Genomic DNA, 24,176 nt, shown 5'->3' with positions numbered 1-24,176 from the left:
TCGTGGGAGTCCCTTGCTTGTGATTGACCAAAAATGGAAAAGTTTCTTCAGGAAGGCACGGAACTGATTGAGACACTTCACTGGGGACATCCAGAGGCAAAGTCAAAGTGCCAGAAAGTGCACAAACCTCCAAATATCTCATCTGCCTAACCTTCAACCCCACATGTGGCAGAGTCTGCAGATCATGCATTTCAGAACCCAAACTGGACTGGAAGGAAGTCATCTTCGATCCAGAGAGACTTCTAAGAAGAAGAGCAACATGGGGAGAGGCCTGAACGTACTCTGTCTATCCACTTCAATAGACAGGTTATGTGGCATGTGCAGAAGCATCTACTTTTAACAATTACCAGTAACCCATAGAATTGATAAAATGTGCAATGGAATAACCCAGAGCCAACTATCACAGTGTTTCTGCTGCTGTCCGTTTACTTACCATCTGATGTTCTCCACATCCTCAATGGTGTCTGGTAAAGTCAATCCCTTTGTTTCAGGCAAGAGCAACACTAAGCTGCCAGCAATCAAACCAATCACCCCTGGGAATGAATGAACAGAACAAGGAAAGATTGAATGCAAACTAGTCTTTGTAGGCTGATATTATTAAATTTGTTATAGTCAGATTTAAGAATGCTCCACCTGAGGTATTGGTGAATTTGTCTTGTATAATTACTTGCATTTATATAGACCTTTCAACGTAGTAAAATTTCAAAAGACTCAGTGGGGGTGGGATGAAGTAAATGGTTAAACTAACAGATAACAACCATAGAGAAGGAGTTAAAAGAATTAGAAAAATAAGTTTTGAGTAGTGGAGAGGTGCAGGGGTTTAGAGAAAGAAATGCAAATATACAAGTAACGGTGGATAGGGAAAGACCCTTTAATCCACCTGGTCTGTACAATGTCTTGTGCATCACAATATGCCTACCCAAATCATTGTGATTTCCTGGGAGAAATGGAAAATGAGAGCATCAAAGTGATCTGTGCACTCAGCCCAAAAGTCAAAAACAACTGGATTCAATTCATGAAACAAGGAAAATGAAGAAGAATAAAAGAATCACTGAGTATGTACCCTTAAAAAATAATCCGTTTGAAATTAGGCTCAGTGTACACCTTTTGCATAAGGGCGTGATTTGTACCCTTAACACATACTCACCGAAAACTACAAGGGGCATTTCAATCCAGATAGCAGCCAGTCTGTAGACGATGAATGGGGAAACAATTCCACCGACATCTGACAGCACTGCACACATGGAAACAGCAAAATTTCTGCCAGAGAATAGAATGGTTTATTATCCTCAACTATTATGAGGCTCATTTGTTCAAATTTTCAAAAGCAAACACGGCTATGTTGCCTGCTGATTGTGTAAATCTTGTACCTACCGTGATAACCCCCATGAAGCTCATGAGGAATAACTGACTGATCTCCTTGTGGGGCTCGTTGAATATGAGCTCCCTCGGTAACAGGCAGTGGCCTGCCCAGCTGAACTCATCAACTAAGCCTTCTATGAGGCAGGCCCAGGACTGGGCCTGCTGAACTGTAGTCCCAGACAGGACTAGTGTGTGCACACCACGGCAGCGGTTTTACTTTGCATTCTGTATTAAACTATGTTCCTTTCCAATCAGGCTTCCTGAGTCATTACATCTATTTTCCGACAATCATGATTTATAAGTCTACACTGAGAGAAGGCTTCCTTTCCTAAATGTTAATCCATCTTGTTGGACTGAATTTATTTGGCCACTCCAATCAGTGTCGAGAAAACTGATTGGAAATTCACTGGGCTGAGATTGGAGCCTCCACCTTCCCCACAAAAGACTACTGAAGTTGATGCACATGGCAGGGCCTCCCCAGTGCAAGAGGATCCGATTTCCTTCAGCATAACTGGAGGTCAATAATCCAAAGAGAATATGGATATGGTGGCCTCCCCAGGAAGGGAGAAGTTGAGCAAGGTCTCTCTAAATGGCTGCAGATTCTTAGGAAATGGAGGTCATGGTGCTAGTAACTGCGCAAACATCAGTTACTATGAGACTCTGCAAAATGCATATCTTCAAGCTTCTCCATATTGGGAACTGAAGCAATAATCTCATTGTTAAATCTCTTCCACTGACAAAGAGATGGTTCTGGGTTGAATATCAACTGAGATCCAACACTAAGAATCAACTTGGACCCCAGACTGACCATCAACTCAGACCCCAGACTGACCATCAACTCAGACCCCAGACTGACCATCAACTCAGACCCCAGACTGACCATCAACTCAGACCCCAGACTGACCATCAACTCAGACCCCAGACTGACCATCAACTCAGACACCAGACTGACCATCAACTCAGACACCAGACTGACCATCAACTCAGAGACCAGACTGACCATCAACTCAGAGACCAGACTGACCATCAACTCAGACACCAGACTGACCATCAACTCAGACACCAGACTGACCATCAACTCAGACACCAGACTGACCATCAACTCAGACACCAGACTGACCATCAACTCGGACACCAGACTGACCATCAACTCGGACACCAGACTGACCATCAACTCGGACCCCAGACTGACCATCAACTCAGACCCCAGACTGACCATCAACTCAGACCCCAGACTGACCATCAACTCAGACACCAGACTGACCATCAACTCAGACCCCAGACTGACCATCAACTCAGACCCCAGACTGACCATCAACTCAGACCCCAGACTGACCATCAACTCAGACCCCAAACTGACCATCAACTCAGACCCCAAACTGACCAACTCAGACCACAAACTGACCATCAACTCAGACCACAAACTGACCATCAACTCAGACCCCAGACTGACCATCAACTCGAACCCCAAACTGACCATCAACTCGGACCACAAACTGACCATCAACTCGGACCCCAGACTGACCATCAACTCAGACCCCAGACTGACCATCAACTCAGACCCCAGACTGACCATCAACTCAGACCCCAGACTGACCATCAACTCAGACCCCAGACTGACCATCAACTCAGACACCAGACTGACCATCAACTCAGACACCAGACTGACCATCAACTCAGACACCAGACTGACCATCAACTCAGACACCAGACTGACCATCAACTCAGACCCCAGACTGACCATCAACTCAGACCCCAGACTGACCATCAGCTCAGACCCCAGACTGACCATCAACTCAAACGCCAGACTGACCATCAACTCAGACCCCAGACTGACCATCAACTCAGACCCCAGACTGACCATCAACTCAAACGCCAGACTGACCATCAACTCGGACCCCAGACTGACCATCAACTCAAACGCCAGACTGACCATCAACTCAGACCCCAGACTGACCATCAACTCAGACCCCAAACTGACCATCAACTCAGACCCCAAACTGACCATCAACTCAGACCACAAACTGACCATCAACTCAGACCACAAACTGACCATCAACTCAGACCACAAACTGACCATCAACTCAGACCCCAGACTGACCATCAACTCGAACCCCAAACTGACCATCAACTCAGACCACAAACTGACCATCAACTCAGACCCCAGACTGACCATCAACTCAGACCCCAGACTGACCATCAACTCAGACCCCAGACTGACCATCAACTCAGACCCCAGACTGACCATCAACTCAGACCCCAGACTGACCATCAACTCAGACATCAGACTGACCATCAACTCAGACACCAGACTGACCATCAACTCAGACACCAGACTGACCATCAACTCAGACACCAGACTGACCATCAACTCAGACACCAGACTGACCATCAACTCAGACCCCAGACTGACCATCAACTCAGACCCCAGACTGACCATCAACTCGGACCCCAGACTGACCATCAACTCAAACGCCAGACTGACCATCAACTCAGACCCAAGACTGACCATCAACTCAGACCCCAGACTGACCATCAACTCAAACGCCAGACTGACCATCAACTCGAACCCCAGAGTGACCATCAACTCGAACCCCAGACTGACCATCAACTCAGACCCCAGACTGACTATCAACTCAGACCCCAGACTGACCATCAACTCAGACCCCAAACTGACCATCAACTCAGACCCCAAACTGATCAACTCAGACCACAAACTGACCATCAACTCAGACCACAAACTGACCATCAACTCAGACCACAAACTGACCATCAACTCAGACCCCAGACTGACTATCAACTCAGACCCCAGACTGACCATCAACTCGAACCCCAGACTGACCATCAACTCAGACCCCAGACTGACCATCAACTCAGACCCCAGACTGACCATCAACTCAGACCCCAGACTGACCATCAACTCAGACCCCAGACTGACTATCAACTCAGACCCCAGACTGACCATCAACTCAGACCCCAGACTGACCATCAACTCAAACGCCAGACTGACCATCAACTCAGACCCCAGACTGACCATCAACTCAGACCCCAGACTGACCATCAACTCAAACGCCAGACTGACCATCAACTCGGACCCCAGACTGACCATCAACTCAAACGCCAGACTGACCATCAACTCAGACCCCAGACTGACCATCAACTCAGACCCCAAACTGACCATCAACTCAGACCCCAAACTGACCATCAACTCAGACCACAAACTGACCATCAACTCAGACCACAAACTGACCATCAACTCAGACCCCAGACTGACCATCAACTCGAACCCCAAACTGACCATCAACTCAGACCACAAACTGACCATCAACTCAGACCCCAGACTGACCATCAACTCAGACCCCAGACTGACCATCAACTCGAACCCCAGACTGACCATCAACTCAGACCCCAGACTGACCATCAACTCAGACCCCAGACTGACCATCAACTCAGACCCCAGACTGACCATCAACTCAGACCCCAGACTGACCATCAACTCAGACCCCAGACTGACTATCAACTCAGACCCCAGACTGACCATCAACTCAGACCCCAGACTGACCATCAACTCAAACGCCAGACTGACCATCAACTCAGACCCCAGACTGACCATCAACTCGAACCCCAGACTGACCATCAACTCGGACCCCAGACTGACCATCAACTCGAACCCCAGACTGACCATCAACTCGAACCCCAGACTGACCATCAACTCGAACCCCAGACTGACCATCAACTCGAACCCCAGACTGACCATCAACTCAGACCCCAGACTGACCATCCACTCAGACCCCAGACTGACCATCAACTCAGACCCCAGACTGACCATCAACTCAGACCCCAGACTGACCATCAACTCAAACCCCAGACTGACCATCAACTCGAACCCCAGACTGACCATCAACTCAGACCCCAGACTGACCATCAACTCAGACCCCAGACTGACCATCAACTCAGACCCCAGACTGACCATCAACTCAGACCCCAGACTGACCATCAACTTGGACTTGAGACTGACCATCAACCCGGACCCTAGACTGACCAATCAACTCAGACCCCAAACTGACCATCAACTCAGACCCCAGACTGACCATCAACTCAGACCCCAGACTGACCATCAACTCGAACCCCAGACTGACCATCAACTCGAACCCCAGACTGACCATCAACTCGAACCCCAGACTGACCATCAACTCAGACCCCAGACTGACCATCAACTCAGACCCCAGACTGACCATCAACTCAGACCCCAGACTGACCATCAAATCAGACCCCAGACTGACCATCAACTTGGACTTGAGACTGACCATCAACTCGGACCCTAGACTGACCAATCAACTCAGACCCCAAACTGACCATCAACTCAGACCCGAGACTGACCATCAACTCAGACCCCAGACTGACCATCAACTCAGACCCCAGACTGACCATCAACTCAGACCCCAGACTGACCATCAAATCAGACCCCAGACTGACCATCAACTCAGACCCCAGACTGACCATCAACTCAGACCCCAGACTGACCATCAACTCAGACCCCAGACTGACCATCAACTCGAACCCCAGACTGACTATCAACTCGAACCCCAGACTGACCATCAACTCGAACCCCAGACTGACCATCAACTCAGACCCCAGACTGACCATCAACTCAGACCCCAGACTGACCATCAACTCGGACCCTAGACTGACCAATCAGCTCAGACCCCAAACTGACCATCAACTCAGACCCCAGACTGACCATCAACTCAGACCCCAGACTGACCATCAACTCAGACCCCAGACTGACCATCAACTCAGACCCCAAACTGACCATCAACTCAGACCCCAAACTGACCATCAACTCAGACCCGAGACTGACCATCAATTCAGACCACAGGCTGACCATCAACTTAGACCTCAGACTGACCATCAACTCAGACCCCAGACTGACCATCAACTCAGACTGACCATCAACTCAGACCTGAGACTGACCATCAGCTTGAACCCCTGGTTGACCATCAACTCAGACCCAAGACTGACCATCAACTCAGACCCAAGACTGACCATCAATTCAGACCCAAGACTGACCATCAATTCAGACCCAAGATTGACCATCACCTCGGACCCCAAACTGACCATCAACTCAGACCCGAGACTGACCATCAACTCAGACCCTAGACTGACCTTCAACTCAGACCCCAGGCTGACCATCAATTCAGACCACAGGCTGACCATCAACTTAGACCTCAGACTGACCATCAACTCAGACCCCAGACTGACCATCAACTCAGACTGACCATCAACTCAGACCTGAGACTGACCATCAGCTTGAACCCCAGGTTGACCATCAACTCAGACCCAAGACTAACCATCAACTCAGACCCAAGACTGACCATCAATTCAGACCCAAGACTGACCATCAATTCGGACCCAAGACTGACCATCAATTCGGACCCCAGACTGACCATCAACTCAGACTCCTGGCTGACCATCAACTTGGAACCCAGGCTGACCATCAACACAAACCCCAGACTGACCATCAACTCGGACCCGAGACTGACCATCAACTCGAACCCCAGACTGACCATCAACTCGAACCCCAGACTGACCATCAACTCAGACCCCAGACTGACCATCAACTCAGACCCCAGACTGACCATCATCTCGGACCCTAGACTGACCTTCAACTCAGACCCCAGACTGACCATCAATTCAGACCACAGGCTGACCATCAACTTAGACCTCAGACTGACCATCAACTCTGACCCCAGACTGACCATCAACTCAGACTGACCATCAACTCAGACCTGAGACTGACCATCAGCTTGAACCCCAGGTTGACCATCAACTCAGACCCAAGACTGGCCATCAACTCAGACCCAAGACTGACCATCAATTCAGACCCAAGACTGACCATCAATTCAGACCCAAGATTGACCATCACCTCGGACCCCAAACTGACCATCAACTCGGACCCGAGACTGACCATCAACTCGGACCCTAGACTGACCTTCAACTCAGACCCCAGACTGACCATCAATTCAGACCACAGGCTGACCATCAACTTAGACCTCAGACTGACCATCAACTCGGACCCCAGACTGACCATCAACTCAGACTGACCATCAACTCAGACCTGAGACTGACCATCAGCTTGAACCCCAGGTTGACCATCAACTCAGACCCAAGACTAACCATCAACTCAGACCCAAGACTGACCATCAATTCGGACCCAAGACTGACCATCAATTCGGACCCAAGACTGACCATCAATTCGGACCCCAGACTGACCATCAACTCAGACTCCTGGCTGACCATCAACTTGGAACCCAGGCTGACCATCAACACAAACCCCAGACTGACCATCAACTCGGACCCGAGACTGACCATAAACTCGGACCCCAGACTGACCATCAACTCAGACCCCAAACTGACCATCAACTCAGACCCCAAACTGACCATCAACTCAGACCCGAGACTGACCATCAACTCAGACCCAAGACTGACCATCAATTCAGACCCAAGACTGACCATCAATTCAGACCCAAGATTGACCATCACCTCGGACCCCAAACTGACCATCAACTCAGACCCGAGACTGACCATCAACTCAGACCCTAGACTGACCTTCAACTCAGACCCCAGACTGACCATCAATTCAGACCACAGGCTGACCATCAACTTAGACCTCAGACTGACCATCAACTCAGACCCCAGACTGACCATCAACTCAGACTGACCATCAACTCAGACCTGAGACTGACCATCAGCTTGAACCCCAGGTTGACCATCAACTCAGACCCAAGACTAACCATCAACTCAGACCCAAGACTGACCATCAATTCAGACCCAAGACTGACCATCAATTCGGACCCAAGACTGACCATCAATTCGGACCCCAGACTGACCATCAACTCAGACTCCTGGCTGACCATCAACTTGGAACCCAGGCTGACCATCAACACAAACCCCAGACTGACCATCAACTCGGACCCGAGACTGACCATCAACTCGAACCCCAGACTGACCATCAACTCGAACCCCAGACTGACCATCAACTCAGACCCCAGACTGACCATCAACTCAGACCCCAGACTGACCATCATCTCGGACCCTAGACTGACCTTCAACTCAGACCCCAGACTGACCATCAATTCAGACCACAGGCTGACCATCAACTTAGACCTCAGACTGACCATCAACTCAGACTGACCATCAACTCAGACCTGAGACTGACCATCAGCTTGAACCCCAGGTTGACCATCAACTCAGACCCAAGACTGGCCATCAACTCAGACCCAAGACTGACCATCAATTCAGACCCAAGACTGACCATCAATTCAGACCCAAGATTGACCATCACCTCGGACCCCAAACTGACCATCAACTCAGACCCGAGACTGACCATCAACTCGGACCCTAGACTGACCTTCAACTCAGACCCCAGACTGACCATCAATTCAGACCACAGGCTGACCATCAACTTAGACCTCAGACTGACCATCAACTCAGACCCCAGACTGACCATCAACTCAGACTGACCATCAACTCAGACCTGAGACTGACCATCAGCTTGAACCCCAGGTTGACCATCAACTCAGACCCAAGACTAACCATCAACTCAGACCCAAGACTGACCATCAATTCAGACCCAAGACTGACCATCAATTCGGACCCAAGACTGACCATCAATTCGGACCCCAGACTGACCATCAACTCAGACTCCTGGCTGACCATCAACTTGGAACCCAGGCTGACCATCAACACAAACCCCAGACTGACCATCAACTCGGACCCGAGACTGACCATAAACTCAGACCCCAAACTGACCATCAACTCAGACCCCAAACTGACCATCAACTCAGACCCGAGACTGACCATCAACTCGGACCCTAGACTGACCTTCAACTCAGACCCCAGACTGACCATCAATTCAGACCACAGGCTGACCATCAACTTAGACCTCAGACTGACCATCAACTCAGACCCCAGACTGACCATCAACTCAGACTGACCATCAACTCAGACCTGAGACTGACCATCAGCTTGAACCCCAGGTTGACCATCAACTCAGACCCAAGACTGACCATCAACTCAGACCCAAGACTGACCATCAATTCAGACCCAAGACTGACCATCAATTCAGACCCAAGATTGACCATCACCTCGGACCCCAAACTGACCATCAACTCAGACCCGAGACTGACCATCAACTCGGACCCTAGACTGACCTTCAACTCAGACCCCAGACTGACCATCAATTCAGACCACAGGCTGACCATCAACTTAGACCTCAGACTGACCATCAACTCAGACCCCAGACTGACCATCAACTCAGACTGACCATCAACTCAGACCTGAGACTGACCATCAGCTTGAACCCCAGGTTGACCATCAACTCAGACCCAAGACTAACCATCAACTCAGACCCAAGACTGACCATCAATTCAGACCCAAGACTGACCATCAATTCGGACCCAAGACTGACCATCAATTCGGACCCCAGACTGACCATCAACTCAGACTCCTGGCTGACCATTAACTTGGAACCCAGGCTGACCATCAACACAAACCCCAGACTGACCATCAACTCGGACCCGAGACTGACCATCAACTCAGACCCCAGACTGACCATCAATTCAGACCACAGGCTGACCATCAACTTAGACCTCAGACTGACCATCAACTCAGACCCCAGACTGACCATCAACTCAGACTGACCATCAACTCAGACCTGAGACTGACCATCAGCTTGAACCCCAGGTTGACCATCAACTCAGACCCAAGACTAACCATCAACTCAGACCCAAGACTGACCATCAATTCAGACCCAAGACTGACCATCAATTCGGACCCAAGACTGACCATCAATTCGGACCCCAGACTGACCATCAACTCAGACTCCTGGCTGACCATCAACTTGGAACCCAGGCTGACCATCAACACAAACCCCAGACTGACCATCAACTCGGACCCGAGACTGACCATCAACTCGAACCCCAGACTGACCATCAACTCGAACCCCAGACTGACCATCAACTCAGACCCCAGACTGACCATCAACTCAGACCCCAGACTGACCATCATCTCGGACCCTAGACTGACCTTCAACTCAGACCCCAGACTGACCATCAATTCAGACCACAGGCTGACCATCAACTTAGACCTCAGACTGACCATCAACTCAGACTGACCATCAACTCAGACCTGAGACTGACCATCAGCTTGAACCCCAGGTTGACCATCAACTCAGACCCAAGACTGGCCATCAACTCAGACCCAAGACTGACCATCAATTCAGACCCAAGACTGACCATCAATTCAGACCCAAGATTGACCATCACCTCGGACCCCAAACTGACCATCAACTCAGACCCGAGACTGACCATCAACTCGGACCCTAGACTGACCTTCAACTCAGACCCCAGACTGACCATCAATTCAGACCACAGGCTGACCATCAACTTAGACCTCAGACTGACCATCAACTCAGACCCCAGACTGACCATCAACTCAGACTGACCATCAACTCAGACCTGAGACTGACCATCAGCTTGAACCCCAGGTTGACCATCAACTCAGACCCAAGACTAACCATCAACTCAGACCCAAGACTGACCATCAATTCAGACCCAAGACTGACCATCAATTCGGACCCAAGACTGACCATCAATTCGGACCCCAGACTGACCATCAACTCAGACTCCTGGCTGACCATCAACTTGGAACCCAGGCTGACCATCAACACAAACCCCAGACTGACCATCAACTCGGACCCGAGACTGACCATAAACTCAGACCCCAAACTGACCATCAACTCAGACCCCAAACTGACCATCAACTCAGACCCGAGACTGACCATCAACTCGGACCCTAGACTGACCTTCAACTCAGACCACAGGCTGACCATCAATTCAGACCACAGGCTGACCATCAACTTAGACCTCAGACTGACCATCAACTCAGACCCCAGACTGACCATCAACTCAGACTGACCATCAACTCAGACCTGAGACTGACCATCAGCTTGAACCCCAGGTTGACCATCAACTCAGACCCAAGACTGACCATCAACTCAGACCCAAGACTGACCATCAATTCAGACCCAAGACTGACCATCAATTCAGACCCAAGATTGACCATCACCTCGGACCCCAAACTGACCATCAACTCAGACCCGAGACTGACCATCAACTCGGACCCTAGACTGACCTTCAACTCAGACCCCAGACTGACCATCAATTCAGACCACAGGCTGACCATCAACTTAGACCTCAGACTGACCATCAACTCAGACCCCAGACTGACCATCAACTCAGACTGACCATCAACTCAGACCTGAGACTGACCATCAGCTTGAACCCCAGGTTGACCATCAACTCAGACCCAAGACTAACCATCAACTCAGACCCAAGACTGACCATCAATTCAGACCCAAGACTGACCATCAATTCGGACCCAAGACTGACCATCAATTCGGACCCCAGACTGACCATCAACTCAGACTCCTGGCTGACCATTAACTTGGAACCCAGGCTGACCATCAACACAAACCCCAGACTGACCATCAACTCGGACCCGAGACTGACCATCAACTCGGACCCCAGACTGACCATCAACACAAACCCCAGACTGACCATCAACTCGGACCCGAGACTGACCATCAACTTGGACCACAGGCTGACCATTAAATTTGAAGTATATTATTAGCTGACCAAACATGCAATCAAAGAAATGAAAAGCTACCTTGAGCAAGTTGATTGGTTCACCTTTGAATGGGCCTAGATATTTAAAAGGAATTGGGGGGGGGGGGGGGGGGGGAGGGTAAATGGGGGCAGGGGGAGAGAGAGGTGTTGCAGGGTTGAGAATTAGGGTCACTCATGGACTGTAACCCAAAAATATGGGGAAAGTAGAGATCTGCTCAAATTTAGGACCCCATTCAAAATGTTTTTCTCATTTTTAAAGCTGGGAGCTTGTGAGGCTGCAAGAAGTTGCCGTCATGAACAGGAAAAGGGAGAAGGAGAGATTACCGAGGAGTCGGTCAAAGTGAATGCGGGGGGGTGGGGGGTGGTCACGATTCAGCCTGGGGAATTGTGTGCTCAGGGAGAAGGAAGAAATTGTGAGGGGAGGTAATAGGAAGGATTCTGAGCTGGGGGAATGCAAGAGATCGCAGCAGAATTGAGGAAGAGGTCATAGGAGAATGGAGAACAAAAATCACCGGGAGCAGGTTGTGAGAGGGGTAAGAGATCACACAAGGGGGAGAAGAGATCGCGTGCAGCAAAGGGGAAGAAGGGGAGAACAGAGTGAATTCACAACCTCCAGATTAAAATGAAATCTTCACAAAGGAAATTATTTAATTAATTTTAAATCAATTATTTTGCCCATTTTACAATCACATACAGATATTTAAATACACTCTGAACATTTGACTTGAGATTTGCAATACCGGCCATTAAACTTAACTGTCAAAATTGAATTTTCTTCCTGTTAAAGTGATTGATTTATACTGGATATTCCCAGTAAAAGGCTGCTACTGTTTGCTTTTAAATATTTCTCACTTACCTTAGATATGTAGGGTACAGCTCCATATTTACAAAACAGACCATCTCCAAACTCACAGTTATTCCCAGTCTACCCAAGCAGGCGGCTGCTGTTTTCAACCAGGATAGGTCTGAATTGGAAGACAGATTTACAATTTGCCAAATATGATGCTTCTTGAGTAACCATCAAAATATTTTAGTTGCCTTGTTAAAATAAAATTAACACACGGAAAAATGTAATTGACAAAATATGAATTTGTTAAAGGCAAGCTGTGTCTGACAAATTTAAGGAAATAACAGTGTATTGATAAAAGAAATGCAGTGTATGTTATGTATATGTGAATAATCCAGAAATTAGTGGATTTTCAACAGGCATATGATGCCATAATAGATCTGTTAACAAGATTAGAACACATAGCATTAAAGGAAACATGATATCAAGAAACGGTTGGAGGCACTGAATATTGCAAAGGCAATGGGCCCTGATAACATTCCGGCAATAGTACTGAAGACCTGTGCTCCAGAACTTGCTGCTCCCCTAGCCAAGCTCTTCCAGTACAGTTACAACACTGGCATCTACCTGACAATGTGGAAAATTGCCCAGATATGTCCTGTACACAAAAAGCAGGACAAATCCAACCCAGCCAATTACCGCCCAATCAGTCTACTCTCGATCATCAGTAAAGTGATGGAAGGGGTCATCAACAGTGCTATTAAGCAGCACCTGCTCAGCAATAAGCTGCTCAGTGATGCCTAGTTTGGGTTTCGCCAGGGTCACTCAGCTCCTGACCTCATTACAGCCTTGGTTCAAACATGGACAAAAGAGCTGAATTCCAGATATGAGGTGAGAGTGACAGCCCTTGACGTCAGGGTTGCTTTCGACCAAGTGTGGCATCAAGGAGCCCTAGCAAATCAATGGCTATCAGGGAGCAAACACTCCATTGGTTGGAGTCATACCTGGTACACAGGAAGATGGTTGTAGTTGTGGAGATCAGTCATCTCAACTCCAGGATATCACTGCAGGAGCCTCTCAGGGTAATGTCCTAGGCCCAACCATCTTCAGCTGCTTCATCAATGACCTTCCCTCTGTCATAAGGTCAGAAGTGGGGATGTTGCACAATTTTCAGCACCGTTCGGGACTCCTCAGATACTGAAGCAGTACGTGTTCAAATGCAACAAGATCTGGACAATAAATATCCAGGCTTGGGCTGACAAGTGGCAAGTAACATTCGCGCCACACAAATGCCAGGCAATAACCATCACCAGTAAGAGATACTCTAACCACCGCCCCTTGATATTCAATGGTGTTACGATCACTGGCTCCCCCACTGTCAACATCCTTGGAGTTACCATTGACCAGAATCTCAACTGGACTCACCACATAAACACAGTGGCTACAAGAGCAGGTCAGAGGCTAGGAATACTGCGGCAAGTAACTCACCTCCTGACTCCCCAAAACCTATCCACCATCTACAGGGCACAAGTCAAGAGTGTGATGGAATACTCCCCACTTGCCTGGATAAGTGCAGCTCCAACAACACTCAAGAAGCTTGACACCATCCAAGACAAAGCAGCTCGCTTGATTGGCACCACATCTACAAACATTCAATCCCTCCACCACCGTGCTCAGTAGCAGCAGTGTACACTATCTACAAGATGCACTGCAGCAATTCACCAAAGATCCTTAGACAGCACCTTCCAAACTCACGACCACTTCCATCTAGGACAAGGGCAGCAGATACATGGGAACACCACCACCTGCAAGTTCCCCTCCAAGCCACTCATCATCCTGACTTGGAAATATATCACCATTCCTCCACTGTCACTGGGTCAAAATCCTGGAATTCCCTCCCTAACGGCATTGTGGGTCAACCCACAGAACATGGACTGCAGCGATTGAAGGAGGGAGCTCACCACCACCCTCTCAGGGGCAACTAGGGATGGGCAATAAATGCTGGCCAGCCAGCGACGCCCATGTCCCACGAATGAATACCAAAAAAATGACTATATTGGTAGGAAGTTAATTAAAGGACAAAAAACATTCACAGTGACTTCACTGCAGTGTTAATGTAAGCCTCCTTGTGACTAATAAATAAACTTAACTTTTTTAATGTTCTTCAAACAGGATGGATATGAACAGTGGTGTCTTCCGTATGTAAGTGTTGTGACCATTGTTCTTCTCAAAGTATAAATGATCTAAACTTTGCTACATAAAAGCACCATAGAAAATATTGAAGATGACATAAAAATAGGAAGCATAGTTAACTGCTAAATATGACTGGTCTGTAGTGATGAGAATGCAGGTTCGAATTGATCTACGGAGTTGAACATACAGGTTAACATTTATCTGTACAAGCTAATGATGCTGGTTAGCACCAGTCTGTAATGGTGATGATACGGATTAATTCTGATCTGTTCAAACTCAGAATACAGTTCATGTTGGCCTGTGGTGGTGATGGTTTAGGTTCACATTGATCTGCAAAAGCTCAGGAAAGATTCACACTGATCTGTCGTGTGATCAGTGTGAATCTTTATCCTCACTACTACAGGCTAGTGTGAACCTGTATCCTCACCATGCAGACCAGAGTTAACCTGTATTCTGAGCTGTACAGTCTAAATAGAATCTGTATCCTTACTGTCACAGGCAGTGGAAAACTGCATCTCACTGTTACAGATCCATTATGAACCTGTATCCTCATCACTAAAAACGAATTTAAATCTGTGTTTTTACCACTAGAGGCCAGTTATGAATCTGTATCCTCACCATTTCAAACCAGTGTGAATATGTATCCCCACCATCACAGACCAGTGCAAACCTGTGTCCTGAGCTTGAACAGACCAGAGTTAACCTGTATCCCGCCACTACAGGCCAGTGTGAAAATGTGGGTGGGATTTTCCGGTCAGCCAATGGCGAGACCTCACCATGGGTTCCCCAGCAGCGGAGGGTGTGAACAATCGGAAATGCCATTGAAAGCAGCGGGACTGGAAGATCCCGCCATCAGCCAATGGTGTGTTGCCTCCGTTGTCGTAAACACACCACGCGGGGAGAAGGGGAGGGGGGCAGAAAATTTCACCCTATATCTTTGCCACTACAGGTCAATGTGAACCAGCATCCTCACCACTGCAGACTAATTATGAACATATATCCCCACCACCACAGACCAGTGCAAATCTGTACTCTGAGCTTCAACAGACCAAAGTTAACCAGAATCATTAGAACAGCCAGCATGAACCAGCATCCTCAACAGACCACCGTGAACATGCATCCTCACCACTGAAATCTGCATTAACCTGTATTCTGAACTTGTGCAGGCCACTGTTAACCTGTATCCTCACCACTGCTGACCATTGCGAACCTGAGTACCTCACTGCTACTTACCAGTGCGAACGTATATCTTGAGATTGTACCTAAGTATTAACCTCTATCCTCAAATCTGTCTGAATCTGTATACTCACCATTACAAACTGGATCAAGCCTGTATCATTACCACTGCATACCAGTTGGCCTGTATCCTTTTCACTCCAGACCTATGTTAACATGTATGCTGAGTTTGTGCAGACCAGATTGAACCTGTGTCTTCACTATTACAGACAGTGTGAACCTGTGTCTCCACCATGACAGTGTAAACCTGTATCCTCAGCACTACAGACAGTGGGAACCTGTATCCTCACTGCTACAAACAGTGGGAACCTGTAGCCTCAGCATTACAGAGTGAGAACCTGTATTCTTGCTGCTACAGACTGTGGAAATCTGTATCCTCATCGCTACAGGCCAAGGAAACCTGTATCTTTTCTGCTACAAACAGTGGAAATCTGTATCCTCATTGCTACAGTGGTATCGTAGAATCATAGAATCCTACAATGCAGAAGGAGGCCATTCAGCCCATCGAGTCTGCAACAACCAGAATCCCACCCAGGCCCTATCATCACATACCCATGTGAACTGTATCCTCACCGGTGCAGACAGTGTGAACCTGTATCCCCATCACTACAGAGTGGGAACCTGTATCCTGAACTTGTACAGCCACCTATCTCACCATGAGAGACCAGTGTTAACCTGTATCCTCACCACCACAGACCAGAGTTAATTACATCTTCACCACTACAGACCAGTTTGAACATGTATCCTGAATTTGTGTAGACTAGAGTTAACCTATCTTCATCACTACAGACCAATGTGGACTTGTATTTTAATCTTGTACAGATCAGTGTAAACCTGTATTCTCAGCAATGAGGACCAGTATAAACCTGTATCCTCACCTCCACATACCGGTGTTAATATATATCCTAAGCTTCTGGGGTCTGCTCTGTTGTAGAAAATTTGGTAAATTATGATACTTACTGATTGTTAACAGTTTAAATTTAAGACAGGTCAATATTATACGGTCATTAACATGGTAATTCCATTATTGCATAACTGGCCCTGTTCTACATTAGTTTACAACTGGATAAGTATCCCAGTGTGAACCATGATACTTACTCTCAGGTACGAATGCTGCTACTAAACAGGAGCCCCCCGACAATAGACCACCTGCTGCAAAGGGAAGGCGCCGTCCAAGTTGTTCAATCACTAAAAAGATAATGATAGATGCTGGGATTTCCACAGCTCCCGAGATAAACACATCAAGGTAAATGTTTCCTCCTAGATTTCCCAAATGCATGACAAGCCCTTGATACACCAAGGCACTCGTAAACCTGAAATAAAGAGTTTTATTTTAAGAAGCAAGTCTTATTGTGACGAAACTGTGACTTTAGGAATTGTATTTTAATGATGTTCCTTTGCGGGCCTTGGAAGTTGTCGGCCTGAGATGTCTCCGGTGTCCTCTAATTGTTACTGAAGCAGTATAATTGATATCATGTTGATTTTAATCTGGACTAACGCAGATCCCTTGGGATTGCTGAGTGGAGCCTGATTGACAGTTTATGGTATGTGGCGAAGGAGAGCTATGCTTCACAGAAAAGTCCAGCTTTTAGTTTCACTTTTGAGTGGTAGCTTGAAGTGGAGAGAAGCAAAAGTGTTTTTCCTCTCTCTCTGCGGTTGGAGTTTTAGTTTCAATTCAGTTGCTGCTAGAAGATGGTGGAAGCAGGCAGTGTCTCTGTCTGTCTGTCTGTCTCTCTCTCCAGAGGCTTTTTGAAAGTTCCAGGATTGGGAAGCCTCAGAGAATTAATCCAATATTCAAAGGACCAATTCATCGCAGGTGTTAAAAAGCTGCAAATCCAGCATCATGTGAGCATACTTGTTTCTGTGCCAAGTCTGAAGAAGTGTGTATGTCTGTTGGATGCTTTTTGATTTGGAACAGCAGAGATTGTTATCCATTAGATGCTATACTGCATCGTATTTAACTATTGCAATTGGTAAAAGTTATGCTAATTCTTTTTTGTTATATGTTAATTGTGTTCTTAAATAAACTTTGTTTGATAAAAGCTTCCTAGTGGGTCACTTGAATCATACATAGAATGAAATACCTTATGCTCACCCATGCCAAAATGTAAAACTTAAGGTCTAGACTAACTTCATAAAACATCTAGTGTTTCTGGCTTGGGTCTTAACATTATGTCTTCCCACTGATTGATAAGCCAGTAACATTACTGTAGCTCTTTCTTAGACAATAAAGTCAAGTAAGAATAAAATAACTTATTACCCTGGGTGAGGCTACTTGGCCAATATGTACTGATTCTTTGAAAGAACTATCCAATTAGTCCCACTCCCCTGCCAAATCTGTTCCATTTCAAGTATATATTTATAGCATTAAAAAGAATTTTACATCACTCATTTAGGCCATTCAACCCAATGTCCCTCGGTTGGTGTTTATGTTCCACGCAACCCTTCTTTAAATTATTTCACCTAACACATCCTCCCATTCCTTTCTTCCACATGCACTCACTCATCTTCCCCTTGAATATATCTATGGAATTTACTTCAAACACCCTGGACGGGATTTGATGGCCTCGTTCAAGCGAGACCGGAAATTCCCGCCTGTGGTCAATGGACATTTCCATTGTCCACCCCTTGCCCGCTCTGATTCCATTGTGGGCGGGGCAGTAGAATTTCAGCGTCTGTGTGGTGACGAGTTCTACATTCCAACCATGCTCTTGGTAAAGATGTTTCCTCTGAGATTCTGACTGGATTTACTGGTGACAATCTCACATTTGTGGCTCTTAGGCTGGGATTTCCCAGTCCTGCCCATGGAGGGAATTGTCGTGAAAGGGACAGGAAAGTTAACAGACCAGCCAAAGGTCTGTTGACTTCAGGTGGAAATTTCCAATCCCACAGTGGACAAGACCAGTAAATCCTGGCCTTAATGTTGGACCTGCCTATAATTGGAAACCTATTTATATATCTATCCTCTTGAAGCCCTTCATAACTTTAAAAGACCTCATTTAGATTGCCTCGCAATCTTCTATTTTGTGGAGAAAAGAGCTTGAATTGTTTGTTTTTTCTGTTCTGGGACCCTTGCTGTTTGTCATTTTCATAAATGACCTGGATGAGGAAGTGGAGGGATGGGTTGGTAAGTTTGCTGACGACACCAAGGTAGGTGGTGTTGTGGATAGTTTGGAGGGATGTCAGAAGTTGCAGCGAGACATAGATAGAATGCAAGACTGGGCGGAGAAGTGGCAGATGGACTTCAACCCGGATAAGTGTGTGGTGATCCATTTTGGCAGATCCAATGGGATGAAGCAGCAATATAATATGAAGGGTACCATTCTTAGCAGTGTAGAGGATCAGAAGGACCTTGGGGTCCGGGTCCATAGGACTCTTAAATTGGCCTCGCAGGTGGAGGATGCGGTCAAGAAGGCGTACGGCGTACTGGCCTTCATTAATCGAGGGATTGAGTTTAGGAGTCGGGAGATAATGCTGCAGCTTTATAGGACCCTGGTTAGACCCCACTTGGAGTACTGCGCGCAGTTCTGGTCACCTCATTACAGGAAAGATGTTGAAGCCATTGAAAGGGTGCAGAGGAGATTTACAAGGATGTTGCCTGGATTGGGGGGCATGCCTTATGAGGATAGGTTGAGGGAGCTTGGTCTCTTCTCCCTGGAGAGACGAAGGATGAGAGGTGACCTGATAGAGGTTTACAAGATGTTGAGAGGTCTGGATAGGGTAGACTCTCAGAGGCTATTTCCAAGGGCTGAAATGGTTGCTACGAGAGGACACAGGTTTAAGGTGCTGGGGGGTAGGTACAGAGGAGATGTCAGGGGTAAGTTTTTCACTCAGAGGGTGGTGGGTGAGTGGAATCGGCTGACGTCGGTGGTGGTGGAGGCAAACTCGTTGGGGTCTTTTAAGAGACTTCTGGATGAGTACATGGGATTTAATGGGATTGAGGGCTATAGATAGGCCTAGAGGTGGGGATGTGATCGGCGCAACCTGTGGGCCGAAGGGCCTGTTTGTGCTGTGGCTTTCTATGTTCTATGTTCTATTATATCCTTTAACTCTGGTATCATCCATATTAATCTTATTTACACTTTCTCCGATGCTTCTATAATCTTTTTGTAATATGGAGACCAGAGTTGTTCAGAATAGTCAAAGTGGAAGTGAGTTAGGAGAGTAAAAATGTAGACATTCTGAGTGAAAAACAATAGTGGAGTAATCGCTGGGGACTTCAGCTACTCTAACATCAACTGGGATATGAAAAGTGTGAAGGGCACAGAGGGTGCAAAATTCTTGATCTGCTTTCAAAAGAACTTTTTTAGCCAGCATGTAACAAGTCCAACAAGAGGGGTTACAATTCTAGACTTAGTCTTAGGATATGAAACTGGGCAAGCAGAGGAAATAGCAGTGGGGGACCACTTTGGAAATGGTGACCATAATATAGTTGGACTTAACATCATTATGGAAAAGGACAAAGATAGGACAGGAGTATGAGTCCTAAACTGGGAGAAGGCAAATTTTACAAAGTTTAAAGATGAGCTGGCAAGAGTGGACTGGACACAGCTACTAGAAAGGAAAACAGTGTCAACGCAGTGGGAGGCATTCAAAGACAAAATTGTTTAGGCACAGTGTAGACATGTCCCCACAAACAAAAAGGTTGGTCCTGCCAAATCTAGAGCCCCCTGGTTATCCAGAAATATGCAAGCCAAGATAAAGCAGAAAAAGAAAGCTTATGACAGTCACAAAAGAATTAATACTGTAGAAAGCCTAGGGAGTATAGAAAGTACAGGGGTGAAGTAAAAATTGAAATTAGGAAAGCAAAGAGGGGATACGAAACACTGTTGGCAGGTAAAATCAAAGGAAATCCTAAGATGTTTTAGCAATACATCAAAAGCAAGAGAATAACTAAGGATAAGATGGGCCTATCAGAGATGTACATGGTAACTTGTGGGTTTCTTCAGAAGATATTCAGGGTTCTCAATGAGTATTTTGTCTCTGTCTTCACTAAGGAGAGGGATGATTCAGACATTCTAGTTAAAGTGGAGGAGTGTGAAATATTAGACACAATAAGCTAGAGAGACTGGCATCCTTGAAGATGGATAAATCACCAGGGCCAGATAGATTATACCCCAGGCTGTTGAAAGAAGCCAGGGAGGAATTAACAGATGCTCTGAGCATCATTTTGCAGTCCTCACTAGATACAGCTGAGCTACCAGAGGATTGGAGGTTTGTGAACGTTGTCTGTTATTTAAACAGAGTGTGAGGGATAGACCAGAAAACTATAGGCTGGTCAGTCTGACTTCAGTGGTGGGCAAATTATTGGAAACAATTCTGAGAGACAGGATAAACCATCACTTAGAATGGCACGGATTGATCAGGGATAATCAGCATGGTTTTGTTTGGGAAAGATCATGTCTTACTAACTTAATAGAATTTTTTGAGGAAGTACAAGGATGATTGGTGAGGGTAGTATAGTGGATATTGTCCACATGGATTTTAGTAAGACATTTGACAAGGCCCTACATGACAGACTGGTCAGAAAAGTCCTGAGATCTCATGGGATACAGGGGAAAGTGACAGGCTGGATCAAAATTAGCTCAGTGACAGGAAACAAAGGGTAATAGTCGATGGATGTTTTTGTGAATGGGAAACAGTGTCCAGTGGTGTTCCTCAGAGCTCAGTGTTGTAACCCTTGCTGTTTGTTGTATATATTAATGATTTAGACATAAATGTGGGTGGGGTGATTGGGAAATTTGCAGATGACACAAAAATTGGCCGTGTACTTGATAGTGAAGAGGAATGCTGTCACCTCCAGAATGATATCAATGATTTGCTTCAGTGGGCAGAGAAATGGCAAAGAAAATTAAATTCAGAAAAGTGTGAGGTAATGCATTTGGGGAGGGCAAACAAAACAAGGGAATACTCAATAAATTGGAATATGTTGAGAGAGGTTGAAGGAAGTGAGAGACCTTTGAGTGCATGTCCACAGGTCCTTGAAGGTGGCAGGACAGGTGAACAAGGTTGTCAAGAAAGCATATGGAATGAACAAAGAACAAAGAAAATTATAGCACAGGAACAGGCCTTCGGCCCTCCAAGCCTGCGCCGACCATGCTGCCCAACTTAACTAAAATCCCCTACCCTTCCGGGGACCATATCCCTCTATTCCCATCCTATTCATGTATTTGTCAAGACACCCCTTAAAAGTCACTATCCTATCCGCTTCCACTACCTCCCCCAGCAACGATTTCTAGGCATCCACCACACTCTGTGTAAAAAATCTGCCTCGTACATCTCCTTTAAACCTTGCCCCTCACACTTTAAACCTGTGCCCCCTAGTAATTAACTCTTCCACCCTGGGAAAAAGCTTCTGACTGTCCAATGACTATCCAATGCTTTCCTTTGTTGGGCGAAGCATTGAATGCAAACACAGGGGTGTAATGATGGAACTGTATAAAATGCTGGTTAGGCCACAGCTGGAGTTTGTGTTCAGTTCTGGTCACCACATCACAGAAAGGACATAATTGCTCTGGAGAGAATGCAGAGGAGAGTTACAAGAATGTTGTCATGGCTTGAAAACTGCAACTATGAGGGGAAATTGGATGGGCTACAACTGCTTTCCTTAGAACAGAGGTGGCTAAGGGGTGACCTAATTAAGGTGCACAAAACTGTGAGGGACCTAGACAGAGTAGAGGGGAAAGACTTATTTCCCCTTGCTGAGGGGTCAAATACCAGGAGGCATAGATTTAAGGTGATTGGTGGAAGGATTAGGAGGGAGATAAGGAAACTTTTTCACCTAGAGGGTGGTGGGCCTTTGGAACCTAATGCCTAAATTGGTGGTTGAGGCTGAAACGCTCAACTCATTTGAATGGAACCAGGATCTGCATCTAAATCTGCAAGGATATGGACCCGGTGCTGAAAAATTGAATTAAAATGAGCGGCTAGTTTCTTTTTTCTCTTGTTGGTTGGTGCAGACATGATGGGCTGAATGGCCTCTTTCTGCAGCATAACTTTTCTATGCTTTGACAAAGGGTCACCTGGACGCAAAACATTAGCCCTTTTCTCTCCTTACAGATGCTGCCAGACCTCCTGAGATTTTCCAGCGTTTTCTCTTTTGGTTTCAGATTCCAGCATCCGCGGTAATTTGCTTTTATAACTTTTCTATGGTTCTATGTAGTCTAACCAAAGTTCTGCCTAAGGTTCACATAACTTTCTGCCATTGAATTCTTCTCAAGTACTCTGTGCAAAACACATCCTTGGTAATTATTTGCCAAATCAAGGCAAAGTGTTGTGCTTTGTTTTTTTATCTGTGGGTAGGATGAGGTAGGACCCTAGCATACCTCAGCCAGAAACAGGGATTACATCCTGTGCGTTTGGTGTTAATCTGACCACACTCCAGCTGTGCAGCTAACCCTCGGGCCAGAATTTTACATTAATCAGGTGGGTGCACCCTCAATCTGGAATACGCATTAAATCACACGAAAAGATGCCGGGCGCGAGTCCCACTGTCATCGCACACTGGCATAAAATTTCAGTTGGCAGGAGCACATGGTAGTCAGAAACAATTTCACAAGACTGTCTACTTTTATAGTTGGTGCCTGGACCATTTGGCCAGGCAGCCTTCACATTTTAGCTACAACCTCGATCCAGGGCAGGATGAATTGTCAGGGCTGAAATAAAATTTTAAAAGATGTCCGGGGACTGAGGTTTTCTAAATTCTGCTGTCAGAAGTTTGAATGTGCTGCCTAGACACAGTTTGTTGCATTTTTCATCGCATTGAATTTGTCAAGGTCTGGAGCTCCCCAGGACAGCTCCACAGCACCTGTCCATCTGAGGGACAGCCCACACTCTTCCTTTTCTTGGCGCCCACCCTCTTCCAGCCCACCATGGCAGCGCTCAGTTTCTCGTAGCTCACATTTCTTGCA

At 46.8% G+C, this 24,176-nt stretch overlaps 1 protein-coding gene across 1 annotated transcript in view; it reads right to left on the bottom strand.

The window, feature by feature from the left end:
- LOC144504738 (solute carrier family 22 member 2-like) overlaps nucleotides 1-24,176 on the bottom strand; it is a 37,816-nt gene that overhangs the window by 3,287 nt on the left and 10,353 nt on the right. Inside the window, exons 7-10 of the mRNA XM_078230481.1 lie at nucleotides 17,365-17,579; nucleotides 12,907-13,015; nucleotides 1,148-1,260; nucleotides 434-533 (exon numbers count right to left, since the gene is read on the bottom strand). Of these exons, the coding sequence (XP_078086607.1) occupies nucleotides 434-533; nucleotides 1,148-1,260; nucleotides 12,907-13,015; nucleotides 17,365-17,579 (537 nt within the window). The remainder of the gene's footprint in view (nucleotides 1-433; nucleotides 534-1,147; nucleotides 1,261-12,906; nucleotides 13,016-17,364; nucleotides 17,580-24,176) is intronic.

The sequence above is a fragment of the Mustelus asterias genome, chromosome 15 (assembly GCF_964213995.1).
Source record: "Mustelus asterias chromosome 15, sMusAst1.hap1.1, whole genome shotgun sequence".
Taxonomy (NCBI): Eukaryota; Metazoa; Chordata; class Chondrichthyes; order Carcharhiniformes; family Triakidae; genus Mustelus; species Mustelus asterias.
This window is presented reverse-complemented; position numbering and strand designations above follow the sequence as displayed.